Genomic DNA, 20111 nt, shown 5'->3' with positions numbered 1-20111 from the left:
TTGCAACATCTTTTGCTTATATTTTTATTTATTAATTTTTTTCCCTTGCAGAAGCGTGTCTATTTTCGAGGCGGGGACATTTTTGCCTCGTCGTGTCTCCAGGGACCCACGGGCGATGCACATGGAGAGGCAGATGACATATTATATAGGAGAAAGATGGAATATATATGGTGAGGGTGCGTAGGATGACAGGTGCGATGATACCAGAACTAATGCACCAGATCCCTTCAGAACTTCGAAGTTAAACGTGCTTGGGCGAGAGTAGTACTAATCCGCCATCTCAAGAGGACTTATCAAAGAAAATCGGGGCGGAATTTGAATTTTGAGTGGCTAGATTAATTGTTCTAGACAACCTTGATTTTGAACAGTGGTTATGTGTCCAATATCCCATTTTATATATAATAAAATTTCTTAAGAAAAGAATGAGAAAAAGAGCAAGTAAGGTTTGCAAAGTCATCATGTTGAAAGAGATTAATTAGTAGTAATTCATATTAGTCCAACGATAACAATATTTTTATATTGTTATCGTTAATATAATGGATATTTTTATAACTTCAGCACTTATGGAAAAGAGAATAGAAATAAAAGAAATTAGAAAACAAATAATAGAAGTCATAATAGAGGAAAGGTCATACCTTTATGTTGTTCTTTAGACTATATGATTGATTATTACTTAATATCATTTTCAGAAAGCTGAGAATTGTTTAGTATAGGGGTAAATTACATACGTGGTGTACAACCTTTACACATTTTCACACTTTGGTGTACAACCTTCAATTTTACACACTAAAGTGTACAACCTTTTAGTGACCTCTCATTAAAGTGTACAACAGGTAATTGTGATCGGTCAACCCAAAGTCAACGCGCCACCTCAGCAATTTAACTTTTCTAAAAATAAAAAATTAACCCAATTAATATAAAATTACTTTTATACCCTTTATAACATCATCTTCTTCAACTTCCAACCTTATTTTCTTTCTACTCCATTTTCAAAAATTATTTCTCTCTCTTCAACCTCCATCCTTATTTTCTTTCTACATCATTTTCAAAAATTATTTCTCTCACTAACTTTCATTTCTCTCATTCTCTCTCTAATTAGATTAGGATAATTGTAAAATTTCTTGATTATCATTTATTTTTTCTGGAACAGCAAAAAGGATCGAGATGTTCATGAAACTGTGCCCTATAATCTCACACTTGACGAACTCAATGCCTTCAATAGTGACAATGGTCTTCGCATCGAAGGAAATAATTTAACGGACTGTAGAGGGGTCTTCAGCCTTAGTTCTAGTAGTGAAATTATGGAAGTTGTGACTTCCTACATAGTAATTCAAACCTCTCCTTCTGCTCTTCCCCATAAATGAACTTATTCCCTTTCTTCACTTGCTCTCCTCCATTAATTTCATCTTCCACAGCAACAACCTCCACTGTGGCTTCTGATTTTGAAGTTCCATCTAACTCATTCTCCACACAAATTGCAGCTTTTCCTCTCTGTTGTCACATATGGAATCAGTAAGTGTACCATCAGCAACATCATTGTCCATATCCTCACCACTAGTTCCAGATTGTACAGTTGCCTCTCCATTGTTCCAAATCGCAAAATAAAGAGAATTTTGAGCTTGCAAGGTTATTTTAGTGGGAAATTTCCCACTTTTTCATGAATTATTTGTTGAGAGAGAATGAGAGAAATGAGAGTTAGAGAGAGAAATAATTTTTGAAAATGGAGTAGAAAGAAAATAAGGTTGGAAGTTGAAGAATATGATGTTATAAAGGGTATAAAAGTAATTTTATATTAATTGAGTTAATTTTTTATTTTTTGAAAAATTAAATTGCTGAGGTGGCGCGTTGACCGGTCATAATTACCGGCTGTACACTTTAGTGGGAAGTCACCAAAAAGTTGTATACTTTAGTGTGCAAAATTGAAGGTTGTACACCAAAGTGTGAAAATGGGTAAATGTTGTACACCACGTATGTAATTTACCCTTTAGTATAGATGGTGTCACTCTAGTTACAGCGTATAAACACATCCAAGGTAAAAGGTCTAAGGTAAGTCAAATTAGCTTCTGTTCTTTTTGACTGAAATTAAATTAAATTAACTAAACAAAAATTAAATTAACTGAATTGAATTGAACTAAACTGAATGCTACTGAACTGAATTGAATTGAACTTAATTTAACTTAACTTAACTGCACCAAATAATTATAATTATAATAAATTATATATATAATGATAAATGATATATTATATATAAATAATTATAATTATAATAAAAATGATAAATTATATATATATATAATTATAAATTATATAAGTAGTTATAATAAATAATAATGAATTATATATAAATAATACTAAATTATAAATAAATTATAATAAATTATATATAAATAATTATAATTATAATAAATAATGATAAATTATATATAAATAATATTAAATTATAAATTATAATAAATAATCATAAATTATATATAAATAATTATACTTATAATAAACAATGATAAATTATATATAAATAATATATAAAATATAAATTATACATAAATTATAATAAATAATAAAAATTATGTATAAATAATTATAATTGTAATAAATAATGGTGAATTATATATAAATAATACTAAATTATAAATCATAATAAATCATAATAAATTATATATAAATAGTTATAATTATAATAATAATGATAAATTATATATAAATAATACTCAATTTTAAATTATATAAATTATATATAAATAATTATAATTATAATAAATAATGATAAATTACTAAACTGAAATTAAATTAACTGAACTGAATTGAACTTAACTTAACTTAACTTGACTGAATTGAATGCTACTGAACTGAACTAAATTTAACTTAACTTACTTATACTGAAATTAAGTAAAAAAGAACAGGACCTAAGGCATATACTAACATCTTTTTGTCCCCACACAAAAGTAATCACCTTCATCTTTTCGAATCAAATGTGAATATGAGACAACTTAAACTTATTACCTTTATAATGATAAAGAGCCAGGTTTAAGTAATCTACATATGAAAATATATAATTATGACATTTATTTAAATAATGATACATTGTGATGTTTTTTCTGTGATCATTAAAGTGATATGTGATGTAGATTGAAATCGACTGAAGGTTTTAATCGTAAACCAACAAAGAATACAAATTTCTCTAGCTAAACGAGAAGGTTGAGTAAACCCAAGGATTGATAATCCAAGCTCCAATGGAGGCTTTTAGTTTTAATTCATTCAAAGTTGTCAAACATTACAAAGAAGAGAGTTTAAATACTCTCCCAAATAAGAAGATAAAAGACCAAAAGCCCATGAATAGGGTTTTTAGTAAAACATCTATGCAAGGATAGAATAGGAAAGGGAAAAGTCCATGGTAGTTTAGTAATAAATGGTTGATGGCAGAACAGTAAATAAGTAGCAACAGTATTGGTCCCCCCCTTAGTAAGAACTTGGAGGAGAAGTATACTCCCAGTCGAGTACGCCCCGCGCCCCAGGGATTACGCCCCGCGTGTTTGAGTCTCTGGGCTTGGGGACGCTTAATGATGTTCTCTACGCGTGGTGTCCTCGGGACTACGCCCCGCGTAGTTGGGCTCCTGAACGTGGTAGCCTTGGGGGTTGGAATCTACGCGTGACGTCATAGGCGCACGCCCCATGTACTTGACCTCCTGAGGGGATTCTCGCTCGAAGCTGCTACCTGCGCCCCGCGTATTAGTTGAGACGCCCCGCGTGGTTGAGTTGCCGAGCTTTCCTTCGGAAATAGGGGTCTCCGCGCCTCGCGCTTCTTCAGGCACGCCCCGCATGCTTGGTTGTATGTCCTTGCCCGGGCCATCCTTCGATGGTTCCTCTCGTCCCCCGTTCTTAGTATTCGGGTTCATGTGGGCGGACAAGATGCCCTCATCAATATGTCTTATCGTTAGATTTTAGTTTTTATTAATATTATAATATGAAGTGAACTCAACTTACATGTTATGTGTGTTTGAACTAATAAATTCATATGGCATTTAATAAGCAATTAAAAATACATACACTCATTTGGAAAGGAAAAAATATCATAACATGTGATTCATGCCACATGTGCACAAATATTGACCAATGGTAGTTAATGTTAAGATCTCAATTTAACACAATATGAGACCCTGAGATTTTATATGAATCTCATTAGTATACTCTTAGTACTCTGATCTGTTTCTCAAGTTCTAATTCAATATTTGTTATTTAAGCATATTGCCTCGCGAATGAGACCCATAGAGTATTTCTAGAAAAACAAATTAAGTTATTTTCTTCAAATTCGAGAAAAGAGGAAGATCACACGATACAATTTTAATATCACATTAATTATGATGTATTTATTGGTAGACACAATTATAAACACAATTACATATGATAAATCTTGACTGAGATCATTTGAGAAATGAATGATAAGTGAGGTATTGCATACAAAATGATCACAAGTATCAAATATTTAAGAAGTCTATATAATCCTAAACTAACAGATATATGCATATAGCACAAGCACCCTCGATGTACATATGGTCACACAATATATTTACAAACATACGAATCTTGTAGAGATCGATAGAGAGTTGGTTCCATCAAGTGTGAATGTGAGATGTTGGATATTTCAGGTGAGTCATCTTTAACGATATCCGACCAATTCGATCTGATCTATTTATTTCATTATAAATAGGAAGTAATTGAAAGAAAAAGACAATTTTTTATATGAAAAAAAAATATGCTTTTTTCTCTATAAAGAAGAAAATACAAAATTCCTATTTTTATTTTTTAACATTTACGTTCTCCTTAAAAATTGAAGTTTTGCTTAAAGTATTTATACCGTGAAATTATTCTACATAATTCTTCAATTCCGTTTAACATGATTATGTTCGTTTAATTCATATTATGATTAATCATATAATTTCATCAATTTGACTTCAAGTAGAAAAAGAAGACCTATATAACATTGAAATTCCTAAACATATAATCAAACGTACACACCGAGCTACGTACATATATTCAATTTTGCATTTTACCATCAATTTTATTCAAATTATAAGAAAAATAAAAATATTTCGTTGAAAACTTTTTCTAGAAATTATTGAATTGCATAATATAGAGAAGTTGTAAATAATACATGGGTTGTGAATGCATAATGTAACATTATTAATATACATTTTTTTTTGAAAACGAAAGTTCAATATGTTTATCACGTGAGTTTAGAAAAGAAAAGGTACATGGCTAATAATAGTGACCAAATTGAAATTTAGGATTAAATGTAACATGTATTTCAAGAGTTTGTAAATGAGTCGAGCCATTCATGAACAGGTTGATGGTCAGCTCGATAAAAGTTCGGTTTGATTTGGCTCGATTTGTGAACAAAGCGTTCGTAAGGACGATTTATTGGCTCGGTTTGTAAACAAACCAAACGTGAGCAGACCAAAGCTCGGCTCGAAAGCTCGCGCGCACGTTCGATTAGAACATGTATGAACAAATTTTAGTTTTGTAGAAAACTATATAGGTTTGTGTTAGTTCATAAATATCTAAACTTAATATTATTTCATTTGCTATTAGATGAGTTCGTTCACAAATATAATAAATGTGTAATAGATGAACTATTTGTAAGTATCTTATTTATTTATTCACGAACTTTACTCGTGAGTTTGTTTATGTACACAATTAAAGAGCTCTTTACGAACAAACTTTATAAATACAATTAACGATTTACTCACAGACAATTCAGGATTAGATAATTTTTTTAATAAACCAAGTTCAAAGAGGATTTTAGGCTCGAACTTGTTTATTTTCTAAGGCAAAAAACATAATTAAGCTCTTGAACTTTACATGTTTTAAGGATCAAATTCCTAATCAATTTTTTTTCCACAGTGAGCCATTGATAATTGATTTTGTTATGGATTTGACCCTTATTTAATTTTTCCATCGAGTTTAGGAGATGAGAAGATCGATTTGGCGATTCTATTGTTGAAAATCACAAAATGGGAGAGGAGAAAATCGAGTTTGGAAGAATATACTGGAAATTAATTTCTATAATTTTGTTTTAGTTTTTAATTTTTATCTCTCCTAATTAAGGAATTCTTATTTTTATTTGTCCATGTCAACAAACCGAATCGCCCTAACAATGTATGCAATCTAAACTCGACGAAAAAGCTAAATAAAAACCTAATTCATAATAGAATCAATGATTAAGAGCTTAATTATTGATTACTGATGTATTTGAGTTTTTTTTTTTTTTTTTTTTTTTTTTTTTTTTTTACAATTTTGAAATGTGAAAACTCTTCATATAAAATTATTGGATATCTATAATAGAGAAGTGGTAAACAATATGATTTTTTTTTTTTTTGAAAAAAGAAACAATATGATTTCTTTATGCATATTTTAATGTTATTATTGAATAATAATTTTTTTAAAAAAGAAAGTTTCATATCTTTATTATCACCTAAATAATGAAAAATTGAAATATTTAACGTGGTTAATTGATATTTTAATCACATTTATAAAAAAAGAAAATAGAGTCTGAGTAGAAGAACAACTCAAGTATAGAAATAGAATTATAAATAAAATCAAATATCAAAGTCGTGCAACTGCTCTTCCTTCCTTCTGCCTGGTTGTAAATCGTAAAGCTGCTTCCTTTTTATTCTCTTCTTTCTCCCTGACCTGACTAGCTCTTTTGCTATCCGCCTCCGCCTGGGGGTTTTGCTTCTCGCACAAGGTTGTCTTTCGTTTTTTTCTATTATTTTGCTAAATGAAGCAATGGTTAATCTAGAAAGCTAGAAATCGTCGATTATATTATACTACTATATAATAATAAATATATAAAAGAAATTCGACGACGTACCGTGGGGATAAACCACATGTTGAGAGCCTGATTTCTCTATTTGATTCCATCCTTTCTTCACGTAATTGCCGTCTATTGCTGTAATCTCCTAATTCAAGCTTCTTCATACAGAATTAGAGCTGCCATTTATGAATATTTGTCTTTTTTATTAGTTCCTTGTCATTTGCCTTTCCTGTCGCGTTCGGGTTTCCTCCTCCTGAGCGTCGGGGGAGCGTAAATAGGGGGTTTTGGTGTAATAGTTCGTTGATGCTTTGGGATTTGGTCTAATCTTCGGGATTTTGATGATGGGTCGGTGGTGCTTTAGGGTTTTGTTGACATAAATTATTGGCGGTCTGAAGCTGTATTTGGAGAATTTCTGGTGGGTTTTTCTTTTTCTTAGTTGAATTGGGGTTTTGTGGAGGATTTGGGTATAAAGTTTGGATTCCCCCCCTTTTTTGGATAAAATCTCTGGTCGTTGTGTTTGGGATTGGGCTGTTTTTGCAGATTCCAAAGTCATCCATTAGCAATTGGTTCTCTGAGTTTGAGATTTAATTCTGAGTGAGCTTACGGAATCTGGCTGTTTTGCAGATTTATTTGCTGCGGTGGTGAAAGACAAGGCTCTAAGAACCGGTAATCACTCTATTTGGTTCCTGCCAGAGATCAATTCAAATTGTTTCATCAGTAACTTTGGGCTAGATTGGACGATTTTAATGCTTTAGCTTAAGATTCTTGCCTACACTCTTGGTAATTCTTGTTGCTCTTTGTTGTGTGGTGGATAATTCTGCTTGTAAGGATTAAGATGAGTTCAAGCATCACTGAAGCTTCGGTTCATAAGGGTAAGCTTCTGGTCCATCTGGCAGAAAATGGCCACTCCTATGAGCTTGATTGTGATGAAGGAACCCCTGTGCAGGCAGTTATGCGGTACATCGAATCTGTTGCTGGGGTTAGTTTTAATGAGCAGCTTGTTTTGTGTTTGGATATGAAACTTGAATCCCAGAGGCCACTTTCTGCTTATAAGCTTCCATCTAGTGACCGAGAAGTGTTTATATATAATAGAACTAGGCTCCAAAACAATTCTCCACCTCCTACACCAGAGCAACTTGATATCCTTGAAGTTGCAGACCCTCCTTCTCCAGCATCTTCTCATGAACCGCATCCCTTAGATGATGCTTCAGACCCAGCTTTGAAGGCTTTGCCTTCTTATGAGAGGCAATTTAGATACCATTATCATAGGGGTCATGCCTTATATAATAGAACTCATTTGCGGTATGAGCTTTGCGAGAGGTTGTTGAGGGAGCAAAAGGTGCAAGAGAGGGCACTTGAGGTTGCTAGGGGCAATTTGGATCAATACTATAGGGTAATCAGTCAAAATTACTTAGACTTCATGAAGCGGTATATGCAGCAGCATAGAGTTCATTCTGAACTCTTACTTAATTTCAGGAGGGATTTAGAGAAACTGAGGTCTATCAAACTTCATCCAGCTCTGCAGAACACCACTAGGAAGTGTTTAGTGGATTTTGTTAAGGAAGAAAACTTGAGAAAGGCTGTGGAGAATTGTAGCAACTCCCATAGGCAATTTGAGAGGAAGATTTCGGAATTTAAGCAGATGTTTGGTGAAGTGAAGCGCAAGGTCGAGGAGTTATTTTCTTGCAGGGCTTCTTTTCCTATTAAGAATTTAGAGCTAGCCATTAAGGAACATCAGCGTTTCATTAATGAACAGAAGAGTATAATGCAGTCTTTAAGGTTCGCCTAATTGCTTCCTTTATTTTAACTTGTCTATTTTTATTTTCCTTTTCTGTTTTTCCCATATTTATATGTTACCCCGATACATGATTTCCTGATATATCTAATTATGTTTACAAGCTGATCTTTTGGTATTATTGTACTGCAATGCTATAACACTATGTATGTATAAGTAAGTTTACCATTATGCTACTCCTTTCTCGATATTGTGTTCATTTTTCCAAATAGTGATAGTTATTTAGGACTACTGGTTTTTCTTTCTCTTGCTTTCTAATAATTAAGATGTATCCAGTCTTCTTATAGCAAAAAATATTCTTCTTAAATGCACTGACACAACTGTATCTTGCAAAACTGGAGGCATTTATTCATTTTTTCTCTGATCTATGTGAGCTGTAATGGTGGAAATATAGTTTAACTGTTACACATAGCCGATAAGAAGATTTTGTACTGAGCCACTGGGTTCTAAAAGAGAAAGAGAAAGAGAAAGCTTGCTGCTTGTGCAGGAGTATGTTCTGTAAAATAACTGTGCTGGCTTTTTGTACAGTTATGCTCTAATTCCAACTTTGGACAACTGAATTGCATATGGAGAACTAGAAATTGCTGAATTTGCATTAGCACTACTGAATTTTCTTATCAATCAGTAAGAATTTGTTGCTCTTTCTAACTGTATCCTTCTAAGTGTTTATTAGAATTATGATTATTGATTAAATCACTAAGTGACATAGGCTGTTGATGTTTTTTTTTTGGGGAAACTTAGAGAGGTACTTCTCTCTTGAAGTTATTTATCGTAGAAATTTTATGTGTATAGATTCCATTTTCTAGTGTAAGGTATTTATTTCGTTTTATTATATGATCCTCTTTACACTAGTTAATGTTGAATTGATCTGTCCATCTTAAATGCACACGGACTTCTTGACTACAGGATTGTTTCTGGGTTTTGTTTATTATGATTGTTTTTTATCTTTTGATTTTCCATGTTATGTTTTACTGTGTTGTTGAATTCCCATGTGGAAAATGAACAGCCTTAAAAAAATATCCTAGGTTTGTTTTAGCATATGTAGGTAAAGCTTGTTCAGGTCAATCTCTTCTTGATGCAAAACTGTAAAAAATTACGAGTTCCATAATCATTAATTAAACTTTGAGCTTGTGTACATTTGCTTTGATGTACTGTATTTGTACATTGAAGCTTTTGAATATTGATGGAGTGATTAGTATTTGTTGGTATAATGCAGCAAAGATGTAAACACAGTAAAGAAACTTGTAGATGATTGTCTATCCAGTCAATTGTCCTCCTCTCTCCGCCCGCATGATGCAGTTTCAGCGCTGGGTCCCATGTATGACGTCCATGATAAGAACCATTTGCCTAGAATGCAGGTTTGCGGTCAGTCAATTGTTAAGCTGCTGGAGTTTTGCAAGGAGAAGAAGTATGAGATGAACACCTTTGTGCACAGTTACTTGCAAAAAGTAACATATCTTTCTTATGTAATTAAAGATGCTAAGTTACAATTTCCAGTTTTCAAAGAAGCAATGGTGCGTCAGGACGACTTTTTTTCTGACTTGAAGCTGGTTCGTGGTATTGGTCCTGCATATAGAGCTTGCCTTGCAGAAGTGGTGAGAAGAAAGGCTTCCATGAAACTTTATATGGGCATGGCAGGACAATTGGCTGAAAGGCTTGCTACCAAGAGGGAGGCTGAGGTAAGGAGACGGGAAGATTTTCTGAAATCACACAGTGCATTTATTCCGAGGGATATATTAGCATCCATGGGGTTGTATGATACTCCTAGTCAATGTGATGTTAACATAGCTCCTTTTGACACAAATTTGCTTGATATTGATATCTCCGACTTGGACCACTATGCTCCTGAGTATTTGGCAGCAGTGCCTTTAAAGAGTGAGAAACATGCAGGTCTAAAAAGTTCATTGTCCATATCTAATGACAGTTCTCATTCTGCTGAGGCAGAAGAGATTGTCTTAGACGGTGCTGACAAAGATGATTCTGAGGAGTTTCTTGAAGCTTCTGAGCTGGTCGAGATTGCTGGGACTAGCAAGATGGAAGTTGAGAATGCGAAACTAAAAGCTGATCTTGCTTCTGCAAAAGCTCTTATTTGTTCTCTCAGCCTTGAAGTTGAATACGAGTCACTGAGTGATAGCAAGTCGGATAGTTTATTGAAAAATGTTGCAGAAAAGACAGCTGAAGCTTTGCAGCTGAAAGATGAATATGAAAAGCATCTGCAGTCAATCCTTAAGGCCAAGCAGCAGCAGTGCTTATCATATGAGAAGCGCATTCAAGAACTTGAGCAGAGATTGTCTGATCAGTATCTGCAGGGGCAAAAACTTGCAAGCAGTAATGTTGTATCTGATTTTGATCTTCCAGCTGAGGATGCTGATGGTTGCAAACCAGAAACTTCTGGTGATGGAGAAGCCCATGTTCCATACGTGTCAACTTCAGAGCCAATGGACGAGGTTTCTTGCATATCTAACTCTTTGGACGCCAAATTAGGACCTTTTACTAGGCAACCAAGCAAAGGTCGAGAAGGGGCTGATGAAAATATGATGGATTCATCTGGAGTGCTAAATACACAGTTGGATTCATTAATGATGGAACCGCATCGTGATGAACTGCAAGCTAGTCATAAAGATGGGAAAGATAATATTGTGGGATTAAGCATGTCATTGGCAAACAGTTCCACAGCTGAGAGTATGCCTGAAACTTTGAAGGTCATGCCATCTGATGTTGCAGATGAACCTAAAGCCACTAGTGATCTTGTGCTGGAATTGCAAAGTGCAATTGCAGAAAAATCAAATCATTTGACTGAAACCGAAACCAAACTCAAAGCTGCTGTGGAGGATGTTGCATTGCTGACAAAGGAATTGGAATCGAGTCGAAAGCTCCTAGATGAATCTCAGGTAGGTTCAAACACAAGCCTAAATAAAGATTATTGATAAAATTGAAGTTTTCCTTAATAAATAAAATTGTTGGATTAAAAATAATAATTATGTTAAATTTTATATTCTAACTGTTAGACAAAATTAGTTAGTTGGATTAGATTTCATTTTTGTAAGCATATACCAAAAACTTCTATGATTTTATAGTTTCAGTATCTACGAGATTCACCTGTAGACCTTCTTAATTTAAGGTTTTACCAACATCATCTAAGGAATTGCACCTGGTTTTTCTGTGTCTTACTATTTTAGGGTATCATGTTTTTATTCTTTTACAATTTTAACCGTTATTTCTTGTTAATTTATATATACAAGTCGTTATTTGGAGTCTAGTTGATACATATTCTATACTTTTTTTCTATAATTTTTGCGCTAGCATGAAATACTTTAACTAATCTCCATGCCTGACCCCAAGCCAACAAAAAAAAAAAAGAAAATATAACTACTTGAAAATAGGATTGTATTCACCCTGGTTTTTTGAAGTTTTTATCTTGGACAAAGTACGAAAAAAATGCTTGTGGTTTGCCTTATTTGCAAATAGAGGTCCGTGGTTTAAAAGTTTACAAGTAGAGGTATGTGGTTTGGTTTTTTTACAAAACACTGTATATAAAATTAAACTTTTAAGTAATTGATGATAATAAGAGCGTTTTTTTTTTTTCAATTACATTTATATATTGACAAAACATAGATCCAAAAATCAAATTGCAACTGTATAAAATGACTTTAAATATCAATTTAGTTCGTAAACTGTCAGATTAGTAAAAAAACGTGAAATTCCACCTTATTATTTATTGTTTCGATTTAGGAAGTTGTTTTTTTCGGAGGTTGTGTTTTCCTGATATGTAAGAATAATTTTTTTAAGATAAAAATGTATTTAGTTGTAATCAGAACTTAACTGTGTAATTGTAATACTTTATTTTCTAAATAAAATATACCACAGACCTTTATTTGTAAACTTTTAAACCACATGCCTCTGTTTGCAAATTGGGCAAACCACAAGCATTTTTTTCGTAATTTTTCCTTTTATCTTTTACTCATTTAACTTTGTGATTCTATTATTGTATGTCACACATCAATCTCCATGATTAAGAAAATGTTATAATTAACTCAAACTTGACCTTATTTTTACAGTTCACACTGTTTTGCGTTTTAAGCCCTCAAAGTCTTTTTTTTTGAAGGAATATGTGTTTTCTTTTCCAAAATGTAAAACCTGTGTTTGCCTCTGCTCCTTTCCTTCACCATCCTTCCCCCTCTTTGGGGTGTTTGCCTGCCCAGGGAAGATTTGAAGAGAATGTAGATGTCTAATTCCAGTTGAAAACAGCCACATAGATGCACATATTAAATTGGGAGGCCAAAAAGGGATTGTGACTAGGTATTAGGATGATGCGGAAATCTGGAAGGGAACAAGGCCAAAGGACTACATCTTCTTTTCCTTCAGTAGTTCCATTAACTCTTGGCCTTAACAATATTTTGTTTAGATGGAGTTTCTGTTTTGAATGCATAAGAAAGATTCAGTCTTCCTATTGAATTATGCTTGACTTCGGTTATTGATTGTGTTTGAAAACCTGTTGTTCAAGATCTGATTGACTTGTGTTATACGTGCTCTCATAACCTACTCTTTTTTCTGCAAACAGATGAATTGTGCTCACTTGGAAAATTGTTTACATGAAGCAAGAGAGGAGGCCCAAACCCATCTTTGTGCAGCTGATCGGAGGGCATCGGAGTATAGTGCCCTGCGTGCTTCTGCTGTGAAAATGCGTGGTCTTTTTGAAAGACTTAAGAGTTGTGTATATGCTCCAGGTGGAGTTGCTGGTTTTGCTGAATCCTTGCGAGCTTTAGCTCAATCTTTGGGGAAGTAAGTTATTTTCTCTAATTTACTACATTTTATCTTCTGGGTATAATATAGAACTTTTTTTTACTTGTGTGTGCGTGTACTGTTTCTGGAATTCCTTATGTTGAAATGACTTTCTTTAGCTAGTTCTTTATATTTCCTCCCTTTGGTAGCTATGTGCTAATACTCCAATATTTTCACTCTGGCAACATTTTTGTGACAAGTGTCTTATTGAAATTATTGATTCCATTTAAAGCACTTATGTGGTCATAAATTGGAACCAGAACTAGGGTGACAGTTGAAAATTGCAGTATGGTTACTCATCTTTTGTATGAAATGGGTGATTGTCATGGTTCTAAATCATAGTTTTGATATTGACCAAACCAAACTTTGTTGGAGTCATCTTTTCTGCTGCTTCTGAAAAGCCTGTGCTATGTATTATCTTAGAATAAATGGGGATTTATTTGTAAGGAATATTTCAGCAGTTCAATTGATATGCTTCATAAAATTTTCAGTTCCGTTAGTGAGAACGAGGATGATGGTACTGCTGAGTTCCGAAAAAGCATCCGGGTTCTTGCAGAGAGAGTCAGTTTCATGTCTAGGCACCGTGAAGAGCTGCTTGACAAATGCCCAAAGTTGGAAGCAGGAAATGAACAGCTTAGGAAGGAACTAGAGGAAAAGAAGGAGCTAATTACCACTTTGTATAAGAAGCATCAACTTGAGAAGCAGGTAGAGCTTAATGAGTTAGTGGTATTGCTTTTCCATAGTTTATTATTACTATTATTCGTTTATGGGACTCTCAAACATGCTATAATGAACAGTAGTAGTTATCCTATTATTTAAGTAGTTTCGTTTTATTATTTAGGTAATTGCATCTTGTTATTTGATTATTTAGGGAGTAATGGTTGGTTATTAGGAAGTAGATTTGGATGATGTTTGATAAAACTGAAAATTAAGTGCTGAAAAAACAAGTACTGAAATTTAAGTGTTGAATATTATAAATGTTGAAAGTATTAAATGGTGTAATTGTTTGATAAGTACTAGAAGTAAGCACTGAATGTAAAAATATCAGTTTGATAATATTCAACTTAAAATGTTAATTTAAATATTTTGAGCGGCGAGTGATTTTTTGATGAAACTGAAATTTTTAAGTGGTGTTACCAAATAAGCTTAAAAACCAATGAACGCTTAATTTTTTTTTTTTTGACGATGAAACCAAATTTATTGAATAATGTGGGAAGAATCCTTACAAAGAATATCCTCCAACCATACAGAAATAGAAAACAAATTAGAACAGCTAGCATATGATAAGGCCAAGCAATTGCATGGGCCGCCTCATTCGCAAGCCGAGGAACAAACGAGACTTTAAAGTCTAGATTCTGAGCTAAAATATCCCTGCACTCTTGAATAATTCCTCCTAGTTCCGAGATATCCTGTTTCCCTGAATGGAGCTTATCCACTTCCGTTTTTGCATCAACTTCAATCATAACTCGTCGAAAGTTCAATGAGCTAAGCCATGCGAAACTATATCTGAGCGCTGTTGCTTCCACAATACCCGGGTAAAAAATTCCATCATAATAGGACCTACAATAGGATACAAACTCCACTTCTACACCCCGAATAATATAGCACCTAACACGCACAGATTTCCCCCTGCAAAAACCAACCTATTGAATAAAACAAGACGAATAACAATTCAAAATTTGCACCCAATATGGAAGCAATGTGACTTCTCCACTTATAAGGCGTTTGTCTAGGGTTGAGATGTTTGAACAAAAGGTGAATGTTTTGATTGTGATGAGCTTTACTCAACAGGGCAAAGTGCATGAAAATCTTCGTCCTTTTGATGGACGAACTGCGGGATGGAGGATAACATAGATGAATCCTTTCCTATTTCAAGCTTGACGACAAGCTTGTAGTCCAAGAGAGGGGTAATGTCGGTAAATATCAGTAATATCCTATTATTTAGGTAGTAATTTCCCTATTATTTGGGTAGCTTCATTTTGAATTATTTAGGTAACAGCTTTTTATTATTTAATTATTTAGGAAGTAGAATAAGTGTTTATCTATTTAGGCGTTTCCTAGTTTCCGTAAATAGCACTTACTATTGTAGTCGCTGTCTCCTATAAGAGGCAACAATTGATCAATAAAACATATCGTGAATATTTAGTAAAATCAGAATTAGGAGAATTAAGGTGATCTCTCACAAATTACCATCGAGCCTCAACGATTGGTCCTTTGAAGAACAAAAAAAAACAGAGAAATCAAGAGGATTTTCCTATGAATAGTTTTACATTTCGTAAAACATCAAACATTTTCGATACAGAAACTCTGAGAAACTTGTACTTTAGGTTTTGGATTCCTTTCTAGAATAAAATGCATTTCTAGAAGCAGACTAGTTCACTAACTGATCTCTTATTCAGTGCATCGTGCAAACTTCACGTTGTTTTCCTATTTTATTATTTTTGTTTTTGGAAAACCAACACAATGCATTAGTCAAACAACTGAAGTTACCTCATTTAGCCTGGAAGGAGGACAAACAATTTTTCTATCCAAAGCAACAATAGACCCAACCAACCTAGCAAGGTTGTAAGTTCTTTGATTAATTGAAGCACTGTTATTGAACTGGTACGATCGAGTTGACTAGGTTTCGAGCTGTCTTAACCATTTGTCTAGTAGGTTTCTGAACTCTTCTTGCTTGAATTTCTCTGCTTTAATGGATTGATTGATGTCCTTGACATCAACCTGCAACTCCTGAATTTGTTCATCCGAGCATCCAAACGAGATGGAGTTCTTTTTTCCATAGGTGGTAGATCAGTTCTTCCCATTCATGTCTCTGGCAGGTCGGACCAATGATAGAAAAACTCAACCAGAAATAAGATAACAAGACCAATAACGTGCAAATAGGAAAGTAATAAATCTGGAAGATGAACTAGAACAGAAAAATGAAAAAGTCACCCAAACCAGTATCCGCCAGCTCTGTCAGTCACACTGAGTTATAATAATAATGGATTAAACCCATATTTGACCCCTGTGGTATCATTTGCCCCTTGAAGTATTCTCATATGTGACATTTAACCCATTTTGGATGTAAAATTAACTAATTTGTTATTTTTTTTTGCCATATTACACAATTTTTGACATGTGAGATACACATGTGGCAATTGATTTAATTTTTCTTCCCATATAGATTTAATATGTGGATATATAAGGAATTAATTTTTTTTTCTTATTTATCTACATATTAAGTCTATGTAGAAAAAAAAAAATTTAAAAAATGGTTATATTTACATGTCACGTGTCAATAATTGTGTCGTGTGGCAAAAGATTTAACAAATTGGTTAGTTTCCCATCCAAATTGGGTTAAATGTCACCTATGGGAATACTCTAGGGGGTAATTGTTATCAAATGATACCACAAGGGCCAAATGACAAAATTTTGGATACCGCAGGGGCCAAATAGGGATTTAATCCAATAATCATTACCAATACCTCACCACAGTGAGCGCACAGCCTTATAACAGCCCAGCCCTTTCCCCAAGACTTGTAATTAACTGTGCCACCTCAGCACCCCCAGCTGTAAGACCTTTCTGCTTTCTAGAATAAACATTACAGATTTTTGGACCATGAGATAAATCGGGCAATAGTGATAGGTCCAGATAGCACTTCTCTATCAAAATCAATCTCAACACCACTAGCATCCTACCCAAAGAACACAACCAAAAGATGAAAGCCTAGCCTCTGGAAAACTGCAGCATCCATCGAAACAAAGAATTTCCGATTATTAGCTGCTGTTGATATACATGGCGATTTGAATTATTGTTAGGCTGAGATTGGGCTACCATCCACTGATACAGGAAAGACAAAGCCCCTTGAATACCTGACTTGCTAATCTGCTCTCATTATCGGATGTTGGAAGTACGGACTAACCAGATTCCCCATAAGAGCATTGCATCCTTGCACTTTTCAGAGATTGATAGATGAAGGAAAACAGAAATCCACCAGTCCTGAACTGAGAAGTCACCTTGATGAAAACCAAAACCTGAAGCATCCCACACAGACACCGCCAAAGCGCGTTGAAAGTAAAGATGGAAGGAGTCTTCTGATGGGATCGGCACATAGGGGCAAATAAGGTCTAAATTTGACAGAAGAGCACAACGTGAACATGTTGGAAGAGAGTTTTAGCAAATTCTCCAGATCAAAACACGAACTTGGTTAGGAACTTTGAGTCACCAAATTGTATTCCGAGGGAAGCAGTTTTGCGGAAATCTTGAAGACATTAACTTCCAATTGAATTAGAACCGATAGCATCTTTTAACTGTATACACTCGCAACCAGAGGCCAATAGAGGCAATCAGGCAAGTTATTTTGAGGCAGAGGAATTTGTTTGGCGAGGGCAACTTCCTCAGCATTAAGTGAATTAAGAAGGATCTCCTCATCCAACACTTGACTGGACAGACTTGTCCTTTATGGAAGGCTTCACCAAATATAGCTTGGCCTTCTTCCTGCACTAGCATCCAAAAAGCTACGGCAGGGATATTATTTAGCCTTGAAAGACACTAGCAGCAAGGGACTCATGATTAGATATTAAGGGCTATGATTGTTTTCCCAGCATTGCATGATTGAATAATTGAAGCTCTAAATCTTCTTTTTGAAGCTTTTGAAATGAAAAAAGAGATATTCTTTACCTCTTTTATAACTTTTATATCGTATTTTGCATTTTATATATAAGAAAAATTTACAAATAGATCCTTATAAATTTAAGATTTATATGTTTTTATTATTTTAAGTGTTCCCCACGTTTTTGTTTCCTATATTTTTTGTGTCCATTTCTGCGGAAAGTAGGCACACACACACCTTTGAAGCATCTTTTTCTGTTTGGCTCATTATCTACTGTTCATTAACAGTCCCTTACAGTTATTCTTGAATCTAATGAATTGTTATGTGTATGGTGAAGCTTCCCAGTGGGTGGGAATGATGCTAGTTCAAGTTGATCTATATAATTCTGATATATGTAGTTTCAATTTTCAATGTGGAAGGAATTTGCAGTTGAATGTATATATATGGTTCATCGTCAAACATGTTATCTATCTAATTGCTTCGATTCTACAGGCAAATAAGGAAAGAATATCATTTGGCCGGTTGGAAGTCCATGAGCTTGCTGCATTTATTCTCAACTCAGCTGGGCATTACGAAGCAATAAACCGAAATGGCTCCAACTACTATCTGTCTGCAGAATCCGTGGCTTTATTTACAGACCATCTGCCATGCCAACCCGGCTACATAGTTGGGCAGATAGTGCATATTGAACACCAGACTGTGAAGCCATTGGCCAAAGCTGAGGCAGCCGAGCATATGACCACTGACACAGGGACTGAGAGATTGACCCGGAACTTGGGGTCAACCTGGAATCCATATAATCTACCTATTGGTTGTGAATATTTCGTAGTGACAGTAGCTATGTTACCGGATACCACTATTCGTTCCCCCCCAACTTCCTGATCCCTCCCTGCCTGCTTCATTGATTCAGGCAGATGAAGATATGATGGAAGAAATCCAATTGTATATATAAAATATATGTAGATAAACATTGAGAAAAAAGAAAAAAGAAAAAATTCATGGAAGTTGAACTTTATCTCTTTGTACAGCTGACTATCTGATTTCAGTTTAATCTTCCCTTTGTGTATAAATCTACTCTACTTATACTGTGAATATTTTTATTCATTTTCCTCATTTCAGTATTCAACATCTGAAGTCCTTCCCTGCTGATAACAGTACAATATTCGTCACAGTAAAAAGGCAGCACTCCAGTTTATTGCAATATTTATACACTCTCTCTTTCGCTTCCTTAACGTCAAAATCCCCAATTTATCAGGTTTTAGATTTGATTTTACCAGTACTAATTGTGTTTGGAAGCAATTATAGAAATTGTTGTAATTGATGAATTAAGTTTGTGATGATTTTCTTTAATTGTCAGATTTGAGTTGGTATATGCAGGGAAGGTTAATGAGAATTGGGTTTCATGGTTTTTTTTCTAGGGGTGGCAATGTTACAGGGAACATTCACTCTGCCCCTAATACTTATGGGGTGGATTCAAAGCATTTTCATTAAATGTTTTGGGATTTTTTTCGTGCCCATCCCTGCCTCCGTCCTGCATGGATCCCTACGGTTGCCTAAATATTTTGTTCCTTTTTATGATGAGTAGTAGCTCTTTCTTTGAATTCAACCCTAAGGGCTTCTTGCTCCTCCTGCATATATTTGATCTTAATATTCCATACCTCATTTCATTCGGTTTTAGGTCTTTGTGTAGTTCAGCAACAATAGATTTTGAAATTTCCATTCTCGAAACTTGATCTGCAATGGAGTTGTCTACATTATATTTTGATTCGAAAAAAAGACTTATATTTTCATTCTCGGCCTTTCTGAGATAAGTTTAGAGGTTAATTAGTCATTTTAAATGTTGAGGGGTAAGTTGGTGTTTTGATAAATTTAGGGCTGTGAATGTATTAGTTAAAAAAAATAAAAAAGAGAACCTTAATAAATATTTAAAAACATTAAAAATCCAACACAAAATAATAACAACTTAAACATCTAAATAATAATAGAAACATACTCAAAGTTTTATTGTTTGGTACTGGTATGTATTTCATCAACTCTTCAACAAGTGTGTGATCCTACACACGAGTTAATAAGAATGTATTTGGACCAGTGGTCAGTAGCGAATACATGATTGGTCTGTTGAGGGTCG

At 34.2% G+C, this 20111-nt stretch overlaps 1 protein-coding gene across 4 annotated transcripts; it reads left to right on the top strand.

Moving 5' to 3' along the window:
- Positions 1-6550: 6550 nt before the first annotated feature.
- LOC136202646 (autophagy-related protein 11) lies at positions 6551-19071 on the top strand. 4 transcript variants are annotated; one of them, XM_065993397.1, is made up of 6 exons: positions 6551-6742; positions 7436-8590; positions 9823-11497; positions 13168-13388; positions 13880-14093; positions 18476-19071. In XM_065993397.1, the coding sequence occupies exons 2-6, from the start codon at positions 7647-7649 to the stop codon at positions 18863-18865; spliced, it is 3444 nt and encodes a 1147-aa protein (XP_065849469.1). In that variant the 5' UTR covers positions 6551-6742; positions 7436-7646; the 3' UTR covers positions 18866-19071. The 4 variants fall into 4 exon arrangements, with proteins under 4 accessions (XP_065849469.1, XP_065849471.1, XP_065849470.1 ...); XM_065993399.1 differs by having other exon boundaries at positions 6551-6948; XM_065993398.1 differs by having other exon boundaries at positions 6551-7226.
- The last annotated feature ends 1040 nt before the right edge of the window (positions 19072-20111 follow it).

This window comes from Euphorbia lathyris, chromosome 8 (genome assembly GCF_963576675.1).
Source record: "Euphorbia lathyris chromosome 8, ddEupLath1.1, whole genome shotgun sequence".
Lineage (NCBI taxonomy): Eukaryota > Viridiplantae > Streptophyta > Magnoliopsida > Malpighiales > Euphorbiaceae > Euphorbia > Euphorbia lathyris.
The sequence above is the reverse complement of the archived record's forward strand: the minus strand, read 5'-3'. Positions and strand labels throughout refer to the sequence as shown.

What these genes read in the sequence shown, in the direction of transcription:
- LOC136202646 (XM_065993397.1), top strand. Translation starts at nt 7,647, where the DNA reads ATGAGTTCAAGCATCACTGAAGCTTCGGTTCATAAGGGTAAGCTTCTG. An exon ending in AGTATAATGCAGTCTTTAAG is followed by an intron (nt 8,591 to 9,822) that starts GTTCGCCTAATT and finishes GGTATAATGCAG; the next exon opens with CAAAGATGTAAACACAGTAA. An exon ending in AGCATCAACTTGAGAAGCAG is followed by an intron (nt 14,094 to 18,475) that starts GTAGAGCTTAAT and finishes TCGATTCTACAG; the next exon opens with GCAAATAAGGAAAGAATATC.